The sequence below is a fragment of the Anser anser genome (genome assembly GCF_964211835.1).
Source record: "Anser anser genome assembly, chromosome: 2".
NCBI lineage: Eukaryota > Metazoa > Chordata > Aves > Anseriformes > Anatidae > Anser > Anser anser.
In genome coordinates, this window is record NC_139721.1 from 140,895,347 (window position 1) to 140,918,635 (window position 23,289).

A 23,289-nucleotide genomic window follows, 5' to 3' on the forward strand; every position below is an offset into this window, starting at 1 on the left:
TCCTTCTCCATTTCTTCATCACTTTTATAAAAGTACAACTTTCTCTTACCTCCTACCTAAGTTGTTTACTCCCAAATCCTTCTCATTTTTCATCCACTGCCTCCTCTTTTGTCCTTCACAGTAAGATAGATGATAAAAGGCCTGAGCATCAGAACGCTTTGGCTTTCATTCCCAGTTTTGCCCACTCACTTTCTGCATGATGCTGAAAACGTTGCAGGATTGTCTGGGATCCGTATAAGAGCTAGGATCCAACTCCCCCAGGCAATGAACACCTGTATTAAAGGCAGGCACATGGGAATCTGTTCACAGGCACTGTGCTGTACCTCCAAGCACAGGCTGAGGCTCTGCACAGTAAGGTGCCGGGCCATTGCTGGCCCCATCAGGTAGGAATGGGGACTGGGAAGGGATCAAAGTGGAAGGGAGAGGAGCGAGAACTGCAATAATTCTCTCAGAAAAGCGTGAGGTACCCTTCCCGGGTTCAAGCGACATGTGCACAAGGTGGCTTTGCTGCAACTCTGACTGTGCGAGGGCTGGAGTTTGTTGTCCTTTGTGCCTTTGCCAGTTATTTTGCCAGCGTCTGCTTACCCTTCTGGAAAAAGGACTAGTACCATAGCAGGAGATGCTGTGAGCCTTAGGGAAATAAGACACTTCTGAGATCCAGGTGTGAAGTGTACAAACTTCGGTGTCAGACTTGTTTTCACTTCAGACTTTGCATCCGTGTTTTTACCCAGAATCACTGTTCCCGCCCTCCTGCTTGTGAGCGCTCAGAAGCACCTCTTCAACCTTGCTGTTAGGTGCATCGCAAGGGCAGATTATAAAATATAAACGCATTCAGCACAATCCCACAGCCCCTCACCCTCCCCCAAAGGACTCGGGGGATCCAAGCACTCTCCCTGCTGTGTAAACGGGGGCTGCGAGCAAGGACGGGCAGGGTTTGTCACTTGGAGCCACCGCTGCCCGAGGCGCGGCTCCACGGCACGTCCAGAGGGGGCGGCCTGCTGGGGGGCACAAATTCCGGCGGTTCGGGCACGGGGGGCAGCCGGGGACGGAGAACGAGCGGCAGGGCCCGGGCCCCGGGGCCGCCCCGGCTCCAAAGTCCCCGCCGCCCTCACGGCCGCCTCCTCCGGGCCCGGCTCCGGGTAAGTCCCGCCCCGAGCGGGGCCGGGCCGCGGCCGAGGCGCTGCCGGCGGAGGGCCCTGCCCGCGGCGGGGTGAGCGAGCGCGGCCGGGCCCGCGGCGAGGCGGCGGCCCCCCGGTGGCTGCCCCCGATGCCCCGGGCAGCGCCGGGCCGGGACCCTCGGCCGGAGCTGCGGGGCGAGGGCGGCTCCGGTGGTGAGGGGCGGCCGGGTCGGGGCGCTGAGGAGGGAGCCGGAGGAGGAGGAGGAGGAGGAGGAAGAGGAGGGCGCCTGCGTGAGGCGGAGAGAAGCGGGAAGCGGGAGGGCTGGGGTCCGGGCTGGGGAGCGTCCCCTCTCTGCTGGGCAGCCGCTGGGTGGTGTTTTGCCAAGAGCAGCCCGCCGGCTGGGGCTGGCTGCGCAGCGTGGTGTAGCGGCGCTGCTATTATTAGCGCTGGTATTTCGTGTTGGTACGCCCAGAGTTATGTGCTGGAGCCCCGTCCCTTCCGGTACTCCTCTCCCGTCAGTCCCTAAGGGTGGGTCCGTGAGGGAACAAGCGCCTCAGTCCAAACCTCGGACCTTCCAAGCCTGCCCTCGGCAGCCCCTCCACCTGGAAGTGCCCGCAGACCTCTGCGAGATGCTTCCACAGTTGCTTAACAAGGCTCAACAGCAAAGCTCCAGGCTTGCCTGCAAGCCGCCTTGGGATCCAGACACCATGTGTTTTCTTCCTGGGGTACCCTGCCCTTTAGGAAGCTCAGTCGTGGCTGAAGGGCCGCTTTCTCCTCGCCTTGCAGCGGTTTGGGGAGCTGCAGGGACGAGGGCTCACGGAGCGCGGGATGACCAGGCTGCCACCCAGCAGTGCGCCCAGCGGTGCCTTGGGCACGGGGCAGCCTCCGTGCAGCAGGTCCTGGGCTGTGTGAGCTTGGACCTGAGCTGAAGCACTGAGGTCATGGGGGCAAGGAGCTCGGCTGAGCACTTTTTGGCCAAACAACTACATCGATATACATGATCTCCAGGAAACTTGCAGGCACAACTCTTTGGGTTTTAGGCTTGGTTGTTGCTGAGGATGTTGTTTTCTCTGTGCTGGTGGCTTGGATGAAACTCGTCAGCTCTTGGATGAAACAAGTTTTTTAGCCAGAGGTCACTTTCTTTTGGAAAATTGTGTTTTGCCTGTCTAGAATTCTCCTGTGGTTTATAGTGGATGCGTTATTCAACGTTCTCTGCCATAATACGTTCTGTAGTGTTTAAAGGTTGTAGCCTTCTTTCTGCTGGGGGCTGTGTTTCAGTGATGGGCGAAGCGATGCTTGTAATAGGTAGTTTTGTATCCTTTTGTCAGGTACTGTGGGATTGTCATATGAAGGACTGTGCGCGTGTCATTTATTATTATGAATGCCTCTCGTGTTTTGGAATTTAACAGACATAATATTTACCCTTGTGTCACCATCATCACATTCGTTTCTGTAGCCATAATCAAAGGTGGCAACAATGGCATTCAGATGCTTAATTGCATTTCATATAGGTGACCAGTGTTAACTTATTAAATTAGTGCGTGGTGGAGCAGGAGCAAGTGTCACTGCCTGTGGTTAGGAAGCCATCAGCTTGCTCCTCACATATCACAATCAGTATATAGTGAAGCATATGGCATCAGAGAGTGTTTATTAAAGAGTCGTTTCTCTGAACATTCTGTGTATTTTATTTCTTATTTCACTTTATGTAGATCTCAAATATTTTTTCCATCTCAAAAATTAAAACATTGAACAACACTAATTTTTCAGTGAGCTGAAACCAAGATTTCGTAAGGTTTCGTGGGAGCAGAGAAAGGCAGTCTTCTGCTTGCATCCAACACGCCACCTGTGTGGGAGGATTGGAAATCCTTCTAGGATGTGGAACCTAAGGTTCAAGTCCCTGGTTTCTGGTTTAGAGCAGAGTTTTGAACTGTTGAACTGTTTTTCTGGGGAATATCCAAGTCATTGCATTATCAGCTGTATTTTGGAGGGAAAGGGAGTAAGTATCCTACCCCCCTGGTTATAAAAAGAAATTTCATCTTTATCTCAACTGATCAAGGAGGTTTTCTTGTAGGATTCTGCTTTGACATCTTGTTGTTTTATGGTCACAAATTAAAAAAACATACCCAGAACCAAATGAAAGGAAGTTAACTCCTTCATCACTGCTGTTTGCATACCACCCGGCATTTTCAGATGGATCTGGAAATGTTCCACTAGTCTTACTGCTAGAACTCTTGAGGGCTGTAAACTTTATTGCAAGACTTGGTTCTTTGTTGTTCGCTTTAGACTGGGTAGCAAAGATTTTTTACAACACAGCTAATTAATAGTTTCCAGAATAAAGATACTGAGTTTGTATCTTCTTGCAAAAATACTTAGTCATTCTGTAATACAAAAAGCCAGAGCAGTTGCTGGCTTCTGTGTCCAGTTCCTGTTAAGACTGAAGATTTAGCAACGCCTGGTGAGAAAGCAAAAGGCTATGCAGGGGATCTGACAGTCGTGTCAGCTTCTGTGTGTTGGCTGTGCCCGCTGTTCCGCTATTGTACCCAGCCAAGGGAGAGAACTTTGTACCAGCAGTTGTACAAGCAAGAGGTCGTTGGATTTGACCACTGACAAAGCATGCAGACTCTGTAAAGACAGTCTCGGAGTTAAAAGATACTCTCGGAGATACGCCTGTCAGCTTCAAGCTTTTAGTTGGCTCACGTTTTCTTCTGAGAGCAGCTGTGGAAAGCTGTGTGGCTTCCATCTCGTAACAACTGCAGCAGAGCAGTCACAATGGGAACTATGAAGCCTTTTCTCAGGGTATTTTCTTTTCGGGAGGTCTTCAGCTTGCTTGCAAGTCTGGGGATCCAGTTATTTGCAGCAGCAGGAAAATGAATGTGGTTCCATGCATGTAAGCCCATAGAACCACAGAACGGTAGGGGTTGGAAGGGGCTTCTGGAGATCATCTGCTCCAACCCCTCTGCTCAAGCAGGGACATTTAGAACACATCACCCGGGATTGTGTCCAGGTGGGTTTTGAGTATCTCCCGGCAAGGAGACTCCACAGCCTCTCTGGGCAACCTGTGCCAGTGCTTGGTCACCCTCGACCCATCCAGCACAGTAAAAGAAAGTGTTCTTCTGGAATCCCTGCTTGTCCCAGTTGCTGCAGTCTGCCATTTCGAATGAGGCACTAAACCTTTTCTCCATGCTATTTATCTCCATATGTTTCTTCACAGCCCTCAGTGGATCGAGCTGGCCTTGGGTTTCATTCATCTGAATCTTCTAGTTAGGAATGGTTCCAGTCCTTGGTCTAGTCTTGACCAAGAGGCAGTAGTGAACATCGCCCTTCCATTGCCTAGATTTGTGTGGTGAGAAGGAAGGTGTTGGGTCTTTGGTATCTCACATCTCCAACCCTTTTCTCTTTATTTCTGCGTGTAAAGATCTAGGGAGTGATTTGCTGTGGCTTTTGGTGAAACCAATAAAGTCAGTGAGAATAATGGTAAAGGTAGCTAGGTATATGCTTAAGTTTCAAATCTGAAATTTAGAGGGAATGAAGAACGAAGACATATTCCTAAAAAGCACAGGCTGCTGTCCTGTTTGGTGTTCTCATTGCAAGAAGGGGTGTGTGCTTGTAGCCCAGCGCCCACGAGGGGCAAATACGATTCATCTAGGGTAAAGAACACAAGTGCACGTAGCAGCATGCAGGACTTGCCCGGCCTTGCATGGACTATTATACAGTGTAAAGTCTCCTCAGGCCTGATTTTTGGCCTAAAAACACTGTGCATGTAAAATATAATTAATGTAATGTTGGACCCTAGGGGAGAATTTTTCTATGACCTTTTATCAGGAGTAGTTTTGGAAGTTGCCCAAAATGTAAAATCCCCTGAAGTTCTTGTAGAGGAGCTGCTGATGAAAAAACATTTATGGGGATGTTGGTCTCGTATCTCTGAGGAAAAGAAACTTCAATGTGACTTTGCTCAGAGGAGCCTTGATTTTGCGACCCTTATCTGCACAGAAATAAGGTGAAACGAAAGTCTGACTCTGATGCATTAACAGCAGCTGAACTTTAACCAATTTGAGAAAAAAGCACTCAAAGTATTAAATACTAAGACAGTAGTGCACACATGGCCCCGTGCAGGTCTCAGGGGCTTCCTTTGGTCCCAAAGGTCTCCTATGAGAGCCACAGGAGAGGCTGCCCTCTGTCCTGGTGCAGCTGTTGAACTGCAAGGCAGAAACCTGCTTTGTGCGTGTCTGCTCAGAGCCGAGGGGGAGCGAGAGCGGCAGTACGCAGGGAGAGTTTTCGCTTACCCTTTCAGGTGAGCATTTAAAAGCTTTGCTTCTCACTTTTTGTATATTCCCCCAAGAAATCTCTAGGCTTTGGATCTCTTGGCCAATTTCTAGGCAGTTGAGAGATTACAGATACTTGAAATGTTGAGGTTCTTACTTTCTCCTTGAAAATACAGCCACACAAAGATGAGAAACTGCAGGTACCATGTAAGGGAAAATCTACAACATGCTCCTGCAGGGTTAGATGAGAGTGTTTGTAGGAGAGAGATGCTGTAAGTGTTCCCCTCCTCTCTGAGAGCTTTAGTCAAGGCGTGGAAAATCCCCCATGTGGCAGGTCCTTAGGACACGAAGCCTTGCCTCAGTGTTATATGCAAGGAAATACTAGTATGCCACCCTGATAACTAGGAGGAAGGCCAGCACTGTACATCCTTTTCCCTTTACTATACTTTTGCACTAAACAAACGGCTATGAAAAACTTTCACAATACTTGCTTGTACTGTGAAAAACTGCCATGATACGTATCGTGATACGTATCATACTTGTTCTTTGTTTTTGTTTAATTAACAGAGTGTGAAGCTAGTGAAGAAAGAAAGCTGGTGAAGAAAGAAAACACCGCCTCTGAATAGGTAAGGTTATTTGCCTTGGCTCTGTTTTCTGAGTTAGCATGATGTTCAGCAAATCATGTTAGCCTCGTAGTTCCAGTTTGGGAGAGGAAAAAGATCAATGTCCCTTCTGATCATTGAGCTGGGGAAGGATGTTTAGGACTTTAATGGAAGTAATCTGCTCCATCTTCAAAGAAGCCCATCTGCCATTTCTGCAGAAGAGACAAGAGTTTACCCAGAAACATGCATTCTTTCATTATCCTTTTACCCCATTCCCAAATTCTGTTTCTGGGGCAAAATAACCCAAAGGAGACACTCTCTGGCATCTCACATAACACAGAGACAACTGTGTCGTGAGAATGCCTGTTTAGGAGGATGGCATCACAGGCCGTCAGCCACCTTTGGCACCAGAGGAGTGTCTGCACTTGCTGACACTGTGCATGAGCAAAAACGTCGTGCTTATTGAAAGCGGCGTATGAGAAGGCTGTTTTTCAGGCATGCTTGTCCTGTAATTAAAGCTTCTATGTATGTTTTTGAAGGTAAAGTCGATGTGGAACCTGTCGGTCAGAGAAGTAATAAAAATTGCTTGTCTGATGGGTATAGGGGAGAAAAGTCCCCGCAGAACTGAGTTCCTTTCACCCCACAAAGCTCTGCAGAGCTGGCAGAAGCATGTGAGAAGGGAGAAGGAAGTTCTCTTTTTAACTTCATCCTGAAACAGCCTGCGTGTGTTCTTATACCCTGTGCCTCTCCTCTTGCATCGTCTTGCTAACATTTTCCCTCATTGCAAAATGATCAAATATGGGGGATGCTGAGATAACGCAGGATAGACTAGCTAATGGGCCACAGATGTGTCCTATATTTCTGATATGGGGCTTCTCCATGCTTTGCAGTGGTCACTCACAGTAGAATTGAATGCTCAAAGCATTTCCTCCAGCTGTGACTGCGTATTGAACCTCTGCTGTGTCACCTTTCCTCAAATTGCATGACTATACAGGGAAAAACCCTCTTATAATTTGCCCTCTTCATGCAGCCAGGGCAACCCGTGTTTCTAAATGTCAGCTGTGTGTAATTTTTTTCTGAACATAATAAATACCCATTCAGCCATTCATTTTGCTTTTCTGTAATTTTTGTCACAGCAATCTCCACTTAGTGTCCCTGTAATCTCGCATTGTAATGTAACAACAATACAATTATTCTCATACAAGTGGAGAGAATCTGTGCTAATACCATTCCAATGTGCTTACCGAATCAAAACAAATGCAGCGTTAGCATGTGGAAACTGCGTTTATGCGATTATAATGTTTCAGCAATATGAAATTACTGTAGGAAGCAACTAATCCAAACCTAGAGAGACTTCCCATTACAAGACCATTCAAATGAGACAATGACTGAAGTGTGCGTTTCAGATGGGAAAAGCAGAAACACGACTCTTGCCATCAATATTCAAGCAAAACATCTCTTGAATTTAGCGGAGTTTTTACCAGAGAGAGGAACGCAGTACCGTGACCTTTTTAGCAGCAAGTTTCTTTCCTCTTAATAATACCTCTAGGAAAAATATTTACTTCTCCAGTATTTAACAGGAGGGTGATGGTGAGAGTTGTATTTCACCATACATTGAGTTGTAAAGATTAGTCCAGAGTTTTTTAAAGAAATGTTAGGTAGTTGTTTCAAGGCTGTTGTGAAAAAAAAAAAATCAGAGTTTTGATTGTATATTAAAGATTATATCTGTTTTCTTTTTATCTGAGTATATTTCCAGGAAATATAATTTATTTCTCTTTATACAGCACCTAAACAGAGAAACCTTGATGTGCGGGGGAGCACCTTGGCAGTACCAGAGTATAAATTAGTGATTTCCAAAACCAAAATACATCTTATTGCCAGATAAGAGCCTACCTGTTTATTTTTTGTCATAGAAATATGAATTCCTGTCCCCTTTTTCCTCTTCCATTCTCTCCCTGCCCCTTCCATCGAACTGGGTGAGGATTCAGGAAGTTTAACTCACATGTCTCATGCAGGGCCATCTAAGATATACTGGCTTGTCCAAGATTGTTTCTTGGCTCCTTCCTTAGTCCATGGAAGGAGGCAGATGTTAGAGAAAGTAACTTGTCCTGTCCTGTCACAAACATTCAAAATAGGCTGGATGAATTGCCTGTGGATATGTCTTCCCATCTCCAGTATGAAAATAGTCTAGACAGTTATTTTATAAGGACATGTACCATTTTAGATGGCTAAATGAGAGGGTATGAATTCAATCCCCAGTGTACGAAAGAAGAAACTTTCCCAAAAAAAGAAAATTCTGTGTAAAACGTGGCATACAAGTCATTAGAAAACCGCATGAACATTAACGTATACATGTTTAAATTAAGCAGCAGTCATTATTCAATTTGAAAGCTGTTTGCACATAAATCTATTTTAAAGACACTAATTAAATTATGGTTCCATCAGGTGAATCTTATCAAGAATAATGTATCATTATAGCATATTCATGGCATGCTGTCTATGTAAATGATGGTAGAGAAGATACCAGGACTGTGTTTTTAAAAATAATTCTAGTCACGATTTGTTGGCTGTCTCTATTTTTCTTTTTTTTTTTTTTTATTTAAAGTGTTGGTTTTCTAAAACTGTTAGTAAGCAGGCACTGACATTAACGTTAATCATATTTTTCAGGAAGATAAAATTAGGCCTGCTTTAAATGCTGTTTATGTCAGTTTCCATTTCTGTGATGCTTCTTATAGTCATAAAAGCACTTGGGCTCAATCAAAAGGTTCAATAGTAGGCATTGGTTTTGTAAGCTCTGTATGTATGCTATAATCTGAAGTACAGAGCCTAAAAATCAACAGATTCATGTCTGCTGCAAGAGAAACCTGGCACTGGAACAGGTAATTTTAGATGTTTCCTGCTGTTATAAATCAGAAGACAGCAGCCTCAGGCTATAAGATCTCACACAACCATAGGTTTTCACAGTGTATGGGCCAGATTAATTGATGGTAGTCCAATTCAGCTATGTCAGAAAGGAATTAGTGGGAGCAAATGTTGAAAGTAAACTTTTAATTATTGTACTTCTTACATTCAAAGGAGGAATCTGAAAGTGAGCAAAAATTCTGAATCAATTAGAATGGCTGCTTTGAGCCACTGCACTGTCAAAAAAAATAAAGTGGAAACTTTTTAAGGAAACTGACTGTAATCACTTTGTGTCTAGTTTTATTAACAGAGCTTCAGTACTTATATACTTAAATAAATACAAACTTACGTAGGTCTGTTTTCCTAACTTAATAAATAGATTTGAAAATTGTCAATAAATGTGGAGAAAAAAATGTTTCTCCAGTAGAGAGTGGATATCACTTTTTATGCTATAGGGACTTTATTGAATACCAGAGCATAGATACTTAATGGAAGAAAAATAAAAATTAAAGAATACATTATCATAGTCACTTTGCTGTGGGTATAACAATGACCTGGATCGCTGAGCTTTTTCCAGACTGGGGCGCTGTTTTACAGAACACTGGCTTTATTCAGGAGTGGAATTAATGGCTCAGTTGGACAACTTAACTGAATTGCAGTTAGCAGCAGTTTCTGACTAAGGCAGGTATTTTGCTTTTCATTATTTTCTCAAGAATAATATTTTCTGAAATCATGCACTTCTTAATTTATTTGGCAAAAAAAAACCAACACAACATTATATTAATCAGCCAGCAGTCTGTTCCACGAGAGTTATTATTCTTCTGCCTTCTCAAACAAGTCAAGACACTAGTCTACAAATGCAATTCATAAAAGAACAGTTCTTCCTACGTGGGATTATTATACATGTCTGCTTATACACAAGACAAGCAAACACAGTCAATCAGTCCTTTCTTTTTCTTATGGATGGGTGACTTTTCATGTTAAATTAACTGCCAGCACTCAAACATCACTAGACGGGTGGTATCTGCCTTTTGCGGGAGCTGGGTCACTATTACATTGGTACTCTGGCAGCGAGTTTTTCTCATGAAAAGAAAGTATCCCCAAAGAGACACAGGCATTCTTGTGCCCTTTGATATGTAGAGTTCAGTGCCCTTCAGATTTCAATTTTTCTGTCATCCTGGTAGATTAACGTTAGCAGTTAAAAGGAAGATGTCCTCTGAGGGCTTTACCAGTAACAAACCCATGTTTATGATATTATTCACTAAAAGGGAGACAGAAATGGGAAAGACCTCTCTCTTTAATCAATAATGCATGCTCTAGTAAGTCCTGTCCTCTGGACATGATTAAACATGTATTTTGTTTCATAACTGATGATTTTGGCTGACTAGGGATTATAACTACATATCCTCAAGCCTTTGCAACTAGCATCAGGAAGATCTAACATGAGCTGAGTAGTCAGCTATGCTTAATGTTAATACGGCACATAGACTATGAAGATCATCCCCACCCTCAAAAGAAAAAAAAAGTCCCCCCAAATCCCAATGGAGACAGCTGCAGCTAATTCTAACCTGTAGAGATCCAGGCTAAACTTTCACAGAGCAGATGCCTATGACAAGAACCAATTGTAGACAGCAGCCCCAAGGTATGTCTTCGTCACCACTCATTTGATGTTTTGAAAATAACCTGGTTTCGTTTATATTAAAGATGAGGGAAAAATCATCTTAGGGGCTGAGCCATGGAAATGAAATGTTAGGCTAAGGTCTGTTCTTAACTGGTAAAACATTTGGCCAATGAAGCTGACAGAAAAAGCACTTTGGAACCAGATGGGAATTTCTGCCCAGCTGGATGGGGGCCAGGTTGTGTTTTCAGTGACTGTTGTCAGCTTTGGAGGAGTTGCCCTGGGGCTAGGCCAGGCTTCCCCAGCAAAACTGGCAGGAGGACTCGAGCCCCTGCTAAACGCCCGAGAAGATGTCACCCCATCCCTGCGTTCCTCGCGTGGAGGGGCAGGGGAGGTGCCCAGACCCAGGCGGGTTCCTTGGCTTGGGAAGGGGATAGCGAGTCGTGGAGGACACAGATAAAATGAAAGTACCAGTAAGGAGTATTCACTGTTGGTGCCAAGTATGTTCATCTGGTGGCTCAAGCTGACAAAAATTGACAGCTGCTGAAGAGTAAAGAATCCTAAATAAACATACAGTGGTTGTTATTAAATAGGAAACATTTATCTTAATGAGGTGTTGACTGTAGCACAATAAATGATGACAATTTCCTTTTACTGGAATGTGATATTTTTACATTGTTAGAGTACTGATGAAAGTGTAATTGGGTAAAATAGCTGCTTTGTTTTCATATTGACTGCTCTGCTTGGACTTAGCACTTGAAAACATTCTAACAAACACACGGCATATAGGTATGTGCGTGTGAGAGAGGAGAATTCAGACATTTTCCAAGAAATGTTGGCTTTTTCTGAAATTTCCTTTCTTCTTCCTTCCTAGACTTCTGTAGAATCTGTATTTTCTCCTTTTGAAATTGCTGAAGAAAGATGCCTTCCCTGAGAGGAAAAGCCCAGACTGTCTTGGGCCTCGTGGAGCCGGACCAGCTCGGCTACACGTTGACTCATGAGCACTTGTCTATGAACTACAGCAGCTGTTTTTGTCCGCCTTCACCAGGCCAAGAGCCTTTGTCTGATGGGCCCATTGAGATGAAGAACTTGTTTTGGATTAAGCAGAACCCCTATAGCCACAAAGAAAACCTTCTTTTGTGTCAGGAAAGGGATGCTGTAAAGGAGGAGCTGTTGCATTTTAAAGCAGCAGGCGGCGGGACTATCGTGGAGAACACGACCACAGGAATCGGTCGGGATATGAAGACTTTGAAGAAACTCGCTGAAGAAACTGGAGTGCATATTATTGCTGGGGCTGGGTTTTATGTGGATTCCACTCACTCTTCTCAAACACAGGCTATGACAGTGGAGCAGGTAAGTCTTAACCATCTCTTAGGAGCCTCTCTCCTGTGGATTATCCCTGAATGAATCAAAATTGGAGAGAAGTTCAAGTAAAATAGATGAAATCTAAATGTTCTTAATTTGCAGAATTTAAGAGCACTGTTACTGCTGGTGTGCTATAGCTGGACCAGCCCTACTTGTGTGTACTGGGGTTATCTGTCAGCATTTCCAGTTCTTAAACTCCTTATTCTTTCAGGGATTAGTTACAATGCAACAGTAAAGGAAAATAAAATATTTCATATGCGGGATTTTGGTACAACACCATTTATCCTGTGCATTCTACAATTTTTTAAGGAGGAAACATTATTCCTTATTCCTCATTTGTCTATTTTCCTGGCTAATTACTTCCCAATTAGATCACCCAGAATTCTTGTAAAAACCATAACTAACTGCAGTATTTATAGGACAGGTGTAAATCATCGCTCTGCTCAAGCTGCCTGTTCTCTCTCTCTTTTCTGCCATTTTCCCATTTTTTCAGGGCAGAATCTACATCCAGTTGTTTGTGCAGTGCCCAAGACAATGTGTTAATAATGACAGAGGTCCCCAGATACTTCTGTAATAATAAATATTCATTCATCTTTTATTAAGAAAATGTGATGATAGGGAGAAGGAAGCGGAATTCTCCAAGGCAGGAGGCTGTGAATGAGAATGTATAGGGCTGAATTATTATTATTTTTTAAGTCTATCACAGTTTACAAATGAGTCAAGTTCATTTTAATAATAAATGCTTACAGCTTCAGCAGGTGTAATGTGACATAGCACTGTCAGCTCTGTGGACCATATTGGCCCAAGCTGTATGGTCCAACTTTTCCTAAATATTTTTACATCACTTGGAATTTGATACAAGTAGATTTCCTTGGGCAAAGGTTTCCCTTCTGTATCTGATGGACTGCTGAAGACCCACAGATGTCCTGTAGTCAACAGTTCATCAATACTTAATGCAGTCCAAACAACGATCAGTTACTTAACAAGGGTTGTGCAGGGACTGCACCATGATAACTGGTGGTTCCTCATTTGCTGGTGAATTTATCATAGTGATACTTTTCCCGATTAAGCAAAGATAATTTGAATATTCTGTTGCTTGCTTTAGCTGAACAAGAGAAGTGTTGAGGCTTCTGGTAATCTGTGTTCGTTTAACACGAGTGAAGTTGCAGAGCTGTTTGGTGACACAAGGGTGTTGCTGCAGGAGAAATGTTCTTCAGGTTGCTCTCAGGAGAGAAGTGAACTCTGTGTCTGGATGTCCCTGGAAGTGGTTGGTAGATCGGTTATACATGAAGCAGAAGGTGTGTGATCATAGGATAAAGTGTGGGGCAGAAACCTGCTGTAAAATGTGTTGTGTCAACCTGTTGAGGAGACAAGACGTAGAGTAAAGGTAAGTTAGAAATTTATTTGAAAACTGGTGTGAGCTTTTTTGATTTCCTGGGTTTGCTTGAAAACCTTCTTCCTTTGTTCGCTTTATTTTTCCTTAAAACTGTAATTTCTTTAACGTTCAGGGACAAACGTTTAGAACGTCATCATCACTGCCATTTTGTGCTCTCAATTCTGAGTGTGTTCTTGAACATACATGCCTATTCTGAAAAAGAAAAGCGAAAGATTTTACAACAAGCTGATTTTATTCAGAGATTCCGATGTCTTTTCTGCCTATGAATATTTTAAAAGCAAGCTAATTTTGACCCTGTAAGTTTGTCAGCCAAGCTTTGTTCTTGTAGTTCCAAAGTCAGCAGAGATACAGTAGTTTTACATTGGCATTCCCAAGAGCAGTATTTGCCTTAAACTTGTCTTTTCAGGATCTGTGGCCCAGAACCTTTGCCAGACTTTCTTCCTTCCCTGTTTCAATGACAAGGATTCCTTAATCTCTGAACCCTTGTTTAGCAAGAAATTACCTGGAATTGTTTCTGGATCCAGTCTAGGACTGTGAGGCACAACGTTTTATCCTGGAGTTGTTTGGTTTTTTTTTGAGAAAAATTAGTCTCAGCTTAAAGCAGCATTCAAATTATATGTAGACAATCTTTCCTTGCAAACCCAGGCAACTGTGTGAGTGCTTACTGTTAAATTGATTTGCTCCTGTGTTTATTTTGGTCTTAGTTAATGGCTAGGTTGACGTTAGTTGGCAGAAACCAGATTTTAACGGCAGTGTTTTCACACACCCAACTGTTAATTAAGTAGGTTCATAAGGACCTCAGGAGTATAACCAGCGCCGTGTCCATCAGCCAAACGTGGTGCTGTTTAACACAGGCAGTGTTACTAACCAAACATCTCATTTTCCTGTTCTTTAGCTTACAGACATTATTGTTGGCGAGATACTCAGCGGAGCGGATGGGACTAACATCAAGTGTGGCGTGGTGGGGGAAATAGGCTGCTCCTGGCCCCTGACCCAGAGCGAACGCAGAGTGCTCCAGGCAACCGCGCGCGCCCAGTCGCAGCTCGGGTGCCCCGTGATCATCCACCCCGGCAGGAACAGCGATGCGCCCTTCCAGATCATCCGCGTTCTGCAGGAAGCTGGGGCTGACGCTTCCAAAACTGTCATGTCTCACCTCGACAGGTAAGGAGACTGCTTGTTTAGAGCTTAATCGGCTTACAGCACTTCAAACTGGATCAGCTCTTAGGTTCACACTGATAAAATGCTCTAGGGGTTTTAAACACTCCTTTGGAAGGTTTGGATGCAAGATTAGGAATAACCATAACCATATCAGGAAAAAAAAAAAAAAGAGGATTCCATTATTTGACATCCCTGTACAAATCACTGCGTTTAACAAGCGCTGGATGTTGAGAAGCTCCCGCCAGGCTGGGTGGGAAGCTGTTGGGCTTCCAGCACTTTTGAAAACAGGACTACTCTTAAGGGCCTGACCAAAGTCTCACAGATGCTAACGCACTCGTTGATCTGACCGGACTCTGGATCTTTTCAGTTCTGCTACCAGACAGAAGAAATAAAAAGAAAACAGTTGGATTTTGGATAATTGTCATCTTAGACCCCAGAGCTAACTTTTAGTTTCCTTGACAGCAAAAACCAGAAGCCCTACAGCAGACATGTAAAGGAATTGGGGTGCTTTTCTCACTCCAACGTAGAAACACAGCCTCTGTTACCAAATCAGTTTGGTGTGACCTTGTGTTGCTCGTGATGACTTGGAAAATGTCCAAGCATTGATTGGTTTGGACAGTTGCTGAATAATGGAGACTGTGGTCGTATGACTCTCAGCAATCGAATTGTTTGTCGTCGATGTGAGTGTAATACAGGCAAAAGCACTGTGCTCTAAATTTCTAATGATTATAGGCTCTTATAAATCAAGTGTCAGGTTGGGTTTTTTTTTGTATTCATACAGAGCTCAATGTTGCGTGGCGATTTTAGGAGCGTAAAATTCAGTGCCATGAAATTTTATTTATATTTGATTATATAGAAATGATATGGGCTTTCTTTATTTACCTGCATTCCATTGTATGTCTAGCTATATTTTTTCTCAATTATTAAGACAATCTGATGGCTTAAATCTTTTTGTGAAAGAGGACTGAGCAAACTGCGGTGTCAGTACTTACGTAGCCATTTTTGCTACAACATAAACATCAGTTCTGATTTTTTCTTGCTTTTATACACTGTTGTAAATCATTGAGTTCAGTGATTTATTGGTGGAAAAAATAAACAGCATGAGTAGGAAAACAGTCAAGGCAGAGGTGCAGTTTCACTAACAGCCGCTGATACACAATATGGCTTTTCCTTATTCTGCTTCTATCATTATTTTCACACATTCAGGTTGGCACTTGCTGTAACATAGGCTCTGAACTGCTGTGAAGTTTGGCTTTGCAGTGTGCGTTTAACATTTTAAGTCTCTTTCAGTGAGAAGAATCCACGTGGGAGCATCCCAGTCCCTTAAATGTGAGATAAATTTGTGCAGAGCTCCATATTTCATGCCTGCTTTTGACACAGACAGAAGGGCAGTTTTCAGGTGGATTTACAGTCAGATACAGAAACTAAAATGCTGGCTGCCACGTTTTGCAATGTAATATCTTAGAGCAAAAGGTTGCAAGTGTCCATCGTGAAAGTACAGTGCCCATGCAGGCTAGGGAGGAACAGCTGCTGAACCTTGCCTACCGAATTGCATCATTTAATTGGGATTAAGGTTACAAAGGCGTCTTAGTAGAGATCAGCATACGCTGAATTCAGCAGCTTTTGTTAGAAGACTCACTGCAGCTGCAAGGAATGCTGGTCTGAAGATGGCTTGGTGGGTGTCCCTGTGGTGACTCGTGGATGAGGTCCAAACCACTTCCCTGTGTCCCATCTCCTTTTCCTTGAGTTCAGGACCACTCAGGGACATGTTGCCCAAACACCTCACTCCAGCACCCGGGCTGCCAGCTGGAGGAGCTGCCAGCTACGGCTGTTGCTGTATCAGCAGGGCTTGCAAGGGGAACAGTGGCTGATGGAATTAAGTTCTCCTGCCCCTTGTTGGAACAGAGCTTCCAAAAGCACAACACTAAGAACAGTTCTCAAAAGAAATTGTTCTGGCTGTGATTTTGAGATACACTGTTAGTGGGGTTTTTTTTGTTCTTTGTTTTTAAAAACATGTAGGATCACCTGCACAGGAATGAGTACTCCTGGCTAGTTTTGGTTACCTATGCTGCCCTGGTGGAAACCTGTTTTTTTCCCTAGATGAAAAAAAAATGTGTTGTCATAAATATAAAAGATAAATTTACCAGGTATCATTTGAGGGTTCTGTGGTGGGGTTTGTTGTTGTTGCTGTTTTTCATTTGGATAGTTTATGCTATTGGTAAAAACGTTTCATAGAAAAAATATTCCAGAGAGCTGTTATTTCAGTTGTCATTATTTTCCAAATGAGGGATGGGTTTTAGCAGCTTTGTTCCTTTGCTTTCCACATCTGATGCAGAGCCCATGCCTCGGGTTCTCACAGTCCCATTATATATTTTGGTAAGAGCATTTCCTTGAGGTGTTCTGGGCAGATCCGAGCACAGGCTAAGATATATTGCAGTTCTGGTGACAGTCTGGAAACATCACTGTACATTATAGAAACTGAAGACAAAGTTGTGTATTAACGGTGTTTGATGGATGAAACAGGTCCTGGATGTAGCTGTCTCCGGTAGCTGTTAAGAACGTAAATCTGTCTTATGTCAGTAATCTATTGTCCTTTTTTTTTAATGTCACCCTGAATTAACCTCCTCCTTAAATGTCCTTCCTTGTTAGGTTGTCTATTGAGAGGTTTAGTGATACCAAAAGTAAGTAACTTTTCTGTTTCCCTTTAAAGATGATTGTAAATGTGTTTTTTTTTATTATATCACGGGGGAGAAGTTGCTTTTGCTTCATATTTGTTTAATGCATGAAGTCCCAGCTGAATGTAAGAAGGACAGCGTTGGCTACCAGGTTCAGTTGCATGTGCCAAATGGGAGTTCTGTTTTTCAAAATCGTCGCTAGCTGGTTTTGTTCCTTGCAAATAGGAAGTCACAGAATACCTCACCTTCACACCGTGAGATTTTTTTCTTCCCGTTACAATGCTGACTTTGTGTTATATATGTTCTGCAGGACTATATTTGATGCAGAGAAACTTCTGGAATTTGCTAAACTTGGATGCTATCTAGAGTATGACCTATTTGGTACGGAATTTCTTCATTACCAGTTCCATCCTGACATCGACATGCCGAGTGACAATGAAAGAATTGCAAGGTATCTGCTTCAGTGCGGTTTGAGCAATAGCATTGCCATTGACAAATGAATATTATTGGTACTTGTCTGAAAGGGCATCACGGAGTGATTCTGCTAGCAGTTCAAAAGTGTCTTTTTTCATACTAAAATAATGGCAATTTTTTCTGCTGCTGTCACTTCTTTAGGGCAGCATGTATAATTTCTTCTATCTGCAAAGCAAAATGTGAAATCAGAAAGTCATAGAGTGTGACTTGAGGGAAAGATCAAAAGCTACTCTAACTTCATTCTCTGTCCTAATTCCATGCTGATTTGGTTGAATTTTATCATTTACTGCGTTTATATATTAATGTATTATAAAAAATTAAAGTGTTATAAAAGGAAAGGCTGGAGATACAGGATTTATGTTAGGATTTGGCTTCTGTTGGAAACCGAGTGTTGCTACTACGCCTCTTCTGAGCCTATTACATCGTCTCACGAGTGTCTTATAGGAGCAAAAGTCATTAGTTTCATTGGGTGGATTTGGTCCTGTGCTTCCATCCTGAAAAACAGCCTTTTGTTCTTCCATGCATGTCATCATTTATCCCGCCCCTCTCCTGTTGTCCTTTCCCACTTTTGAAGGCTGAGAGTCCTCTCTCCTCACAACTCCTGTGCTCTTCACAGCCACACTGTGACAGTATTGGCCCTACTGGCCAGATACCTCGTCCCTGTTTCAGCTCAGCTGCATGACAAATCTCTGTGCCGTGCTAACACAACATATTGCCAAGGAGATGCATTCCTTGCAGAAGCTGCCTGAGGCAGGTATGGTCGGCTGGGAGTGGGCTTCTCCCTTCTTCCAGTCTGTCCAGGGGTGTGAGCCTCCTTCACCGTTCATCCTCAGAATTCGGGTGTAGTCAAGCGGCAGCTATCTGAGGGGTGGGATGCCATCCTGCCCTATGTCTTGTTTCGCTTCCAGAGTCAGAAACAATTCTTTCCTTCTCTTTCAGGAGAAAGATTTTAAGGTCCCTGATGACTAATGAAGGAGCTTTCTAGCTTTCACTTACATTTCAGACAACGCTTTGCCCCTCACTCTCAAATTAGCTGCAAATCTTTTCTTCTCTGTTTTCAGGCCGCTCTCCTAAGAAGGTATTGTGGCTACTGTTCTACTTACTGCCAGGCATTTGCTGCTGCTTTTCACACTAGAAATAGCTTCTCTCTCTAACAGGTCTCTCAGTCTTGCACACGGTATTTTAAACTGCTGTGATGAATCTGCAGTTTTTATATTCAGAATCGCTAAAGTTGCTCCCATCTCCTGTGCCACAGTAGGTCAGCGTGTACAGAAGCACTGAGGAAAAGGTGTAGAATGGAGCATGCCCTGGTTAGCAAGTGTTTGTTCAGCCATGGCAAAGCTTTTATTCCATCCATGGTACTTGCTTAGCCACCAGTATTTCTCCTTAAATTTCTCTGGCAGTTGAGTGTTTATCACAGCAGGCTGCTTGTAGGAAGAACATACTAAGAGTTTGTCCTCTCTTTGTGTGATGTGGCTATCTGCACTCCAGTTAGAAATGCCATTGCATGGATTTTGTTTAGGTTTCGATGCATCCACCCTGGGCATATGTTGACAGTGGAAGTCTCCTTGGATTGTTGGTTTTGTTTGTGATTTTTTTCTGGTCTAGCAGCGCCCCAGAGATGGAAATCAAACTGATCTTTAGATGTGTCAGTGAAACATATTTTGGCCAAACTAAATGGAGAACATACGCTCAGGTCTTGTCTGTCCAAAAGATAAGTAAGCTTCTGTAGCCATACCATACCTAGTCTAACACAGTTTAGCTGTGTGTGTACTCAGGCATTTATGCTGCGATCTACTGCCAGTGCCAGTGGAAAACTGAATTTTTTCAAGAAGAGTTTTCCTTTGAGACAGCAGGAAGTACTGACTAAACTTACAGAAGCAAGCAAGAAGAAGCAACAAATAAGGAATATAAAGGACCGTATGCCTCCACACACCACAAAATGAGTCCAAATGTGAAAGGAGATCATTCTAAGATGATGTTTGGTCAGCCAAGAACTTACACAGTCACTCCAATGCCATTGCTTTTATTCTCTTGTTAGCTTGTGTTCTCGTTGTATTTCAAGGTGGAGAAGATACTAGTGGTGTTGTAATCCTATAGCATACATAGAGCTGTGTGCTGTACAGCACTGTTTGTATTGTTTTTATGAAAGACACTGATTTTTTACTAAGTTCTATCTCACTTGCCTTCTTTCTGCTCTCCATATTGATTTGATCCTGCTCGATGTATCTCCTCGTAAGTAGCTGTAATAAAAACTGACAGTAAAGGCTTTCAGATACAGTGTGGTTACTTATAAAACCAGTGTTTGCTTTCTTGCTGATCAAAGCACAGGCAAGAAGGTGAAAATTAGAATTTCACAGTGCTGGCGTCTGGTGGAATTGGGTGGCTTAGTGAGGAATGAGCACTTCCAGGCCTGCTCTGTCTGTCTCTGCCACCTCAGTGCTGCAGCTTGCCGCCAGTGCAAGTGGAAAACCAAAACTTAGCAGAGTCATGCAACAGAGAAGTTCAGACACCTACCGAATAAATTCTAAAAACTGAGCTTAGCAAGGGATTAAGGTTACCTGAGTGCAGTGTAGAACAGAAGGACGCCATGTAGGAGGCTTGCTGCAAGGGAATGACCAGAAGGATGAGTTTTGTTTTGTTATTTTTTCAAGCTGACTTGTCAATTTGCCAAGTCTGCTTAGTTGGACTGCTGAATTAACTCCTCTAATTTGCTGGCACATGCTGGCACTGTACAATGCCTGTCTTATTTATCTTCTTTAATGAACATCCTTGAAACATGTTTGGTTGATAATTGCCTGCATGGAATATGATGCTGACAACCTGGTTATTCTAATTGGGAATAAAGCACAGATGTGAAAGTATTTGCCTTGTTGAGCCAGGCTTCATAAAGGACCTGTCAGAGGCAGAGTCTGGTCCTCCACAATTGTTATGGGACCAGTGCTGTGACAGCAGCAAGAGCTAACCCCATGAGTAGCTCGTGCTGGCAAGGAGTTTTTGTAGGAAATGATTACTTACTCATGTATATAAAAACTGTGTCCCGTGCTTGGCGATAATGAAATTCTTGAATTCCTCCATGGACCCATGAGACTGGAAATTCAAAGTCACGCCAGCTGGAAACAATTTTCCTTGTCCACATTGCGATATTTGTTGGTATGTTTTTATTATTATTATTATCATTCAATAAAGTAAGTGTTTTAGGTTTAATTAAACATCAGGAACATGTCTTCTGAGTACCTTAAAGTAGTTATTTTCTACTAGTAGTTATGATGCAGTGTAGGAGTACAATAATGTGAAAAGTTTAACTACTGATCAGTTCTGTGTTGTTGCAGAGTGAGAGCTGTCAGTGACAGGTACACTTTTTACCTTTGCAGGGTTCGGATGCTGATCAATGAAGGCTATGAAGACAGAATTCTGATGGCTCATGATGTGCACACGAAGAATAGGTTGATGAAATACGGAGGTCATGGATATTCACATATCCTTAAAAACATAGTTCCTAAAATGCTCATTAGAGGCATCTCCCAAGATAAAATTGATAAAATACTCCTAGAAAATCCAAAGCGGTGGTTGACTTTTAAGTAAGAATAATGAATAAATTTATAAATTCCTATTTTATAGGGGAGCTTGACATAATTCAGATTTGTTTCAGGAGAGCAGTCATTTAAAAACATGCTTATTGTCAGAGAAACTGGAAGGTGTTCATGTTACGAACAACCTGATTAGGACTTTTCTTTTTAATTAGAACAACAAAACTGTGTTTTCTCCCTTCTGAAAGTCTGCTCATGAATGATTTACTGGATATGAGCCTACCTGCAAAATCTTTTCAATGTATTAAAATAGTTGTTTCCAGAGAATAAGCTAATAATACTATTACGTTATCCAGGAATATTTTTGAAGATGCATCATCAGGGCTTTGAAGAAAATTACAGTTTTCAGTTAAATCCCCCTTTTCCACAGGGTGATTTTAATTAATTAATTCTTGTAATATTGGTAATCCGCTAATTACCCTAATATCATTTAAGTAATGCTAGATAAAAGGTCTGGCACTTTGAAATACCTTCCAAGTAGAACAGAAGGCAAAAGAAATTTCAAATAATTCTGAAAAGATACTATTTCTTTTTCATTTAATCATTTACTTGCTTTAAACTGAACATGTAAAAAATACATGGAAAGAATTATTTTTGAATAAAACAATTTGTAGACCTTTTAAACTGCATGTAGTATTGTTAAGGATGTCTATTTTTTAACCACATTAGTTTTTCATTTGGAATTGATGGAATCTCACAGCAATCATGTGAAACTGCAATACAGACCAGCTTCTTTTTGCAAGGATGCAACACCAAAAGGCAAAATATATTACATAATACGGTTTTAATGAGTTGCAATAGTTATAACAAAGGTTGTGATATAAGTCTTTACAAATCAGTATATCAAGATATGATGAAAAAGGAAGAAATGTTTGCCTTATATGTGTTTTTCACATAAAGTGTGTTCTTTCCTCTTGTCTAACTTTAAACCAGGGCAAGTGATTTATCCAAAAAAAAAAAAAAAGGTCTTACCCAGTAGCAATGGTAGCCTGATTTTGAAAGCTTCTTCATATTTGACCTTATATGTCTTGTAGTATTGACCTTTTCCAATAAATACCTCAGTAAATATGCGTTGTTAGTTGTAAATTATCTCTAGCTTGGCACATTACTGCTTGCTGCTGCACAGACAATCTCCAGCTACACTGCTGCGAGTGCGCTAACCATGGAAAGCAGTTGTGGACTGAACAGACGTGAAGTCAGTTACACGTCTGTTATTAAAGTATGTTACGTAGTAGAAGAAAAACAGAAGTGATCACAACAATGTGCAGATATAGTTTGGCACTTTGTTATAGACTAAAAGCATAGCCATTCAGATGAGGTGATACACAAGCAGCTTGCAGCACGATGTCCCTTTATAAAACCTAAATGAATTAAACTGGCGATCCTCTTAGTCTAGACTACCTCAGCATATCTTTCAAACTGGACAACTCAAAACAGAAACAGAATGAGCAATATGTTCCGTTTAAGAAAAGCTTCACTCATTCAAATGAGATTTTGAGAGATTCTTAAAGTCTTCGTCAGTCTTCTACTGAGCAATCACCACTGAAGAGCTTTTTGTCTCAATGGCAGACACTTCAGGCGTTTTAGTGCAGATAAATCTGAGTTTGTACCCTTAGTAGATTAGACAAGGTTGCTTGTGGCAAATTGCATGAAATTGAAATGCTAGGGGTAGCCTCTATTACTCTGTAACGATTTATACAAATGTTACCTTCAATTTGCCCAAATGTTAAAAATAACCTAACCAACTCTGTTAAGGAGCTGGGACCTTGCTTAATTTTTAGATTGGAATCTGCAAGTTTGAACCTGAGAGAAATAGACAGCCTCCCCTCCCCAAACCAAAACAAATAATAAATCTGATTTCTGAAGACAAGTATTCTGTGGCTATTAGTGGTATGACAGGTTTTAAAGCATTTTTATAACTATGTAACTCATAGTACCTGTGTTTAGTTTAATTCTCCAAGCCATTAATCCTTTATACGTATTAAACTTCTTTCTTTGAGCCTTAATATATATATATCTCTATATATGAATGAGAAAAATAGGTTCTAATACACGCTTCTTTTTGCAAGTAAATATCTGCTTCTTTCTTTGCATATGTGTTTTCATTTTTGGTAGTATGCTTATCTGTG

General features: G+C 42.3%; 1 protein-coding gene across 15 annotated transcripts; it reads left to right on the forward strand.

Annotated features, from left to right (window-relative positions):
* The first annotated feature begins 1,027 nt into the window (after positions 1–1,027).
* PTER (phosphotriesterase related) lies at positions 1,028–21,784 on the forward strand. Of its 15 annotated transcripts, none has more exons than XM_083822889.1 (7): positions 1,147–1,210; positions 5,949–6,007; positions 9,482–9,565; positions 11,377–11,855; positions 14,159–14,424; positions 17,407–17,547; positions 20,945–21,784. In XM_083822889.1, the coding sequence occupies exons 4-7, from the start codon at positions 11,424–11,426 to the stop codon at positions 21,153–21,155; spliced, it is 1,050 nt and encodes a 349-aa protein (XP_083679015.1). In that variant the 5' UTR covers positions 1,147–1,210; positions 5,949–6,007; positions 9,482–9,565; positions 11,377–11,423; the 3' UTR covers positions 21,156–21,784. The 15 variants fall into 15 exon arrangements, with proteins under 15 accessions (XP_083679020.1, XP_083679022.1, XP_083679011.1 ...); XM_083822897.1 differs by lacking the exon at positions 9,482–9,565 and adding an exon at positions 3,934–4,123 and having other exon boundaries at positions 1,164–1,210; positions 5,962–6,007; XM_083822886.1 differs by lacking the exon at positions 9,482–9,565 and adding an exon at positions 3,934–4,123 and having other exon boundaries at positions 1,164–1,210; positions 5,971–6,007.
* The last annotated feature ends 1,505 nt before the right edge of the window (positions 21,785–23,289 follow it).

What these genes read in the sequence shown, in the direction of transcription:
- PTER (XM_083822894.1), top strand. Translation starts at nt 11,424, where the DNA reads ATGCCTTCCCTGAGAGGAAAAGCCCAGACTGTCTTGGGCCTCGTGGAG. An exon ending in GTCATGTCTCACCTCGACAG is followed by an intron (nt 14,425 to 17,406) that starts GTAAGGAGACTG and finishes TATGTTCTGCAG; the next exon opens with GACTATATTTGATGCAGAGA. An exon ending in GACAATGAAAGAATTGCAAG is followed by an intron (nt 17,548 to 20,944) that starts GTATCTGCTTCA and finishes TTACCTTTGCAG; the next exon opens with GGTTCGGATGCTGATCAATG.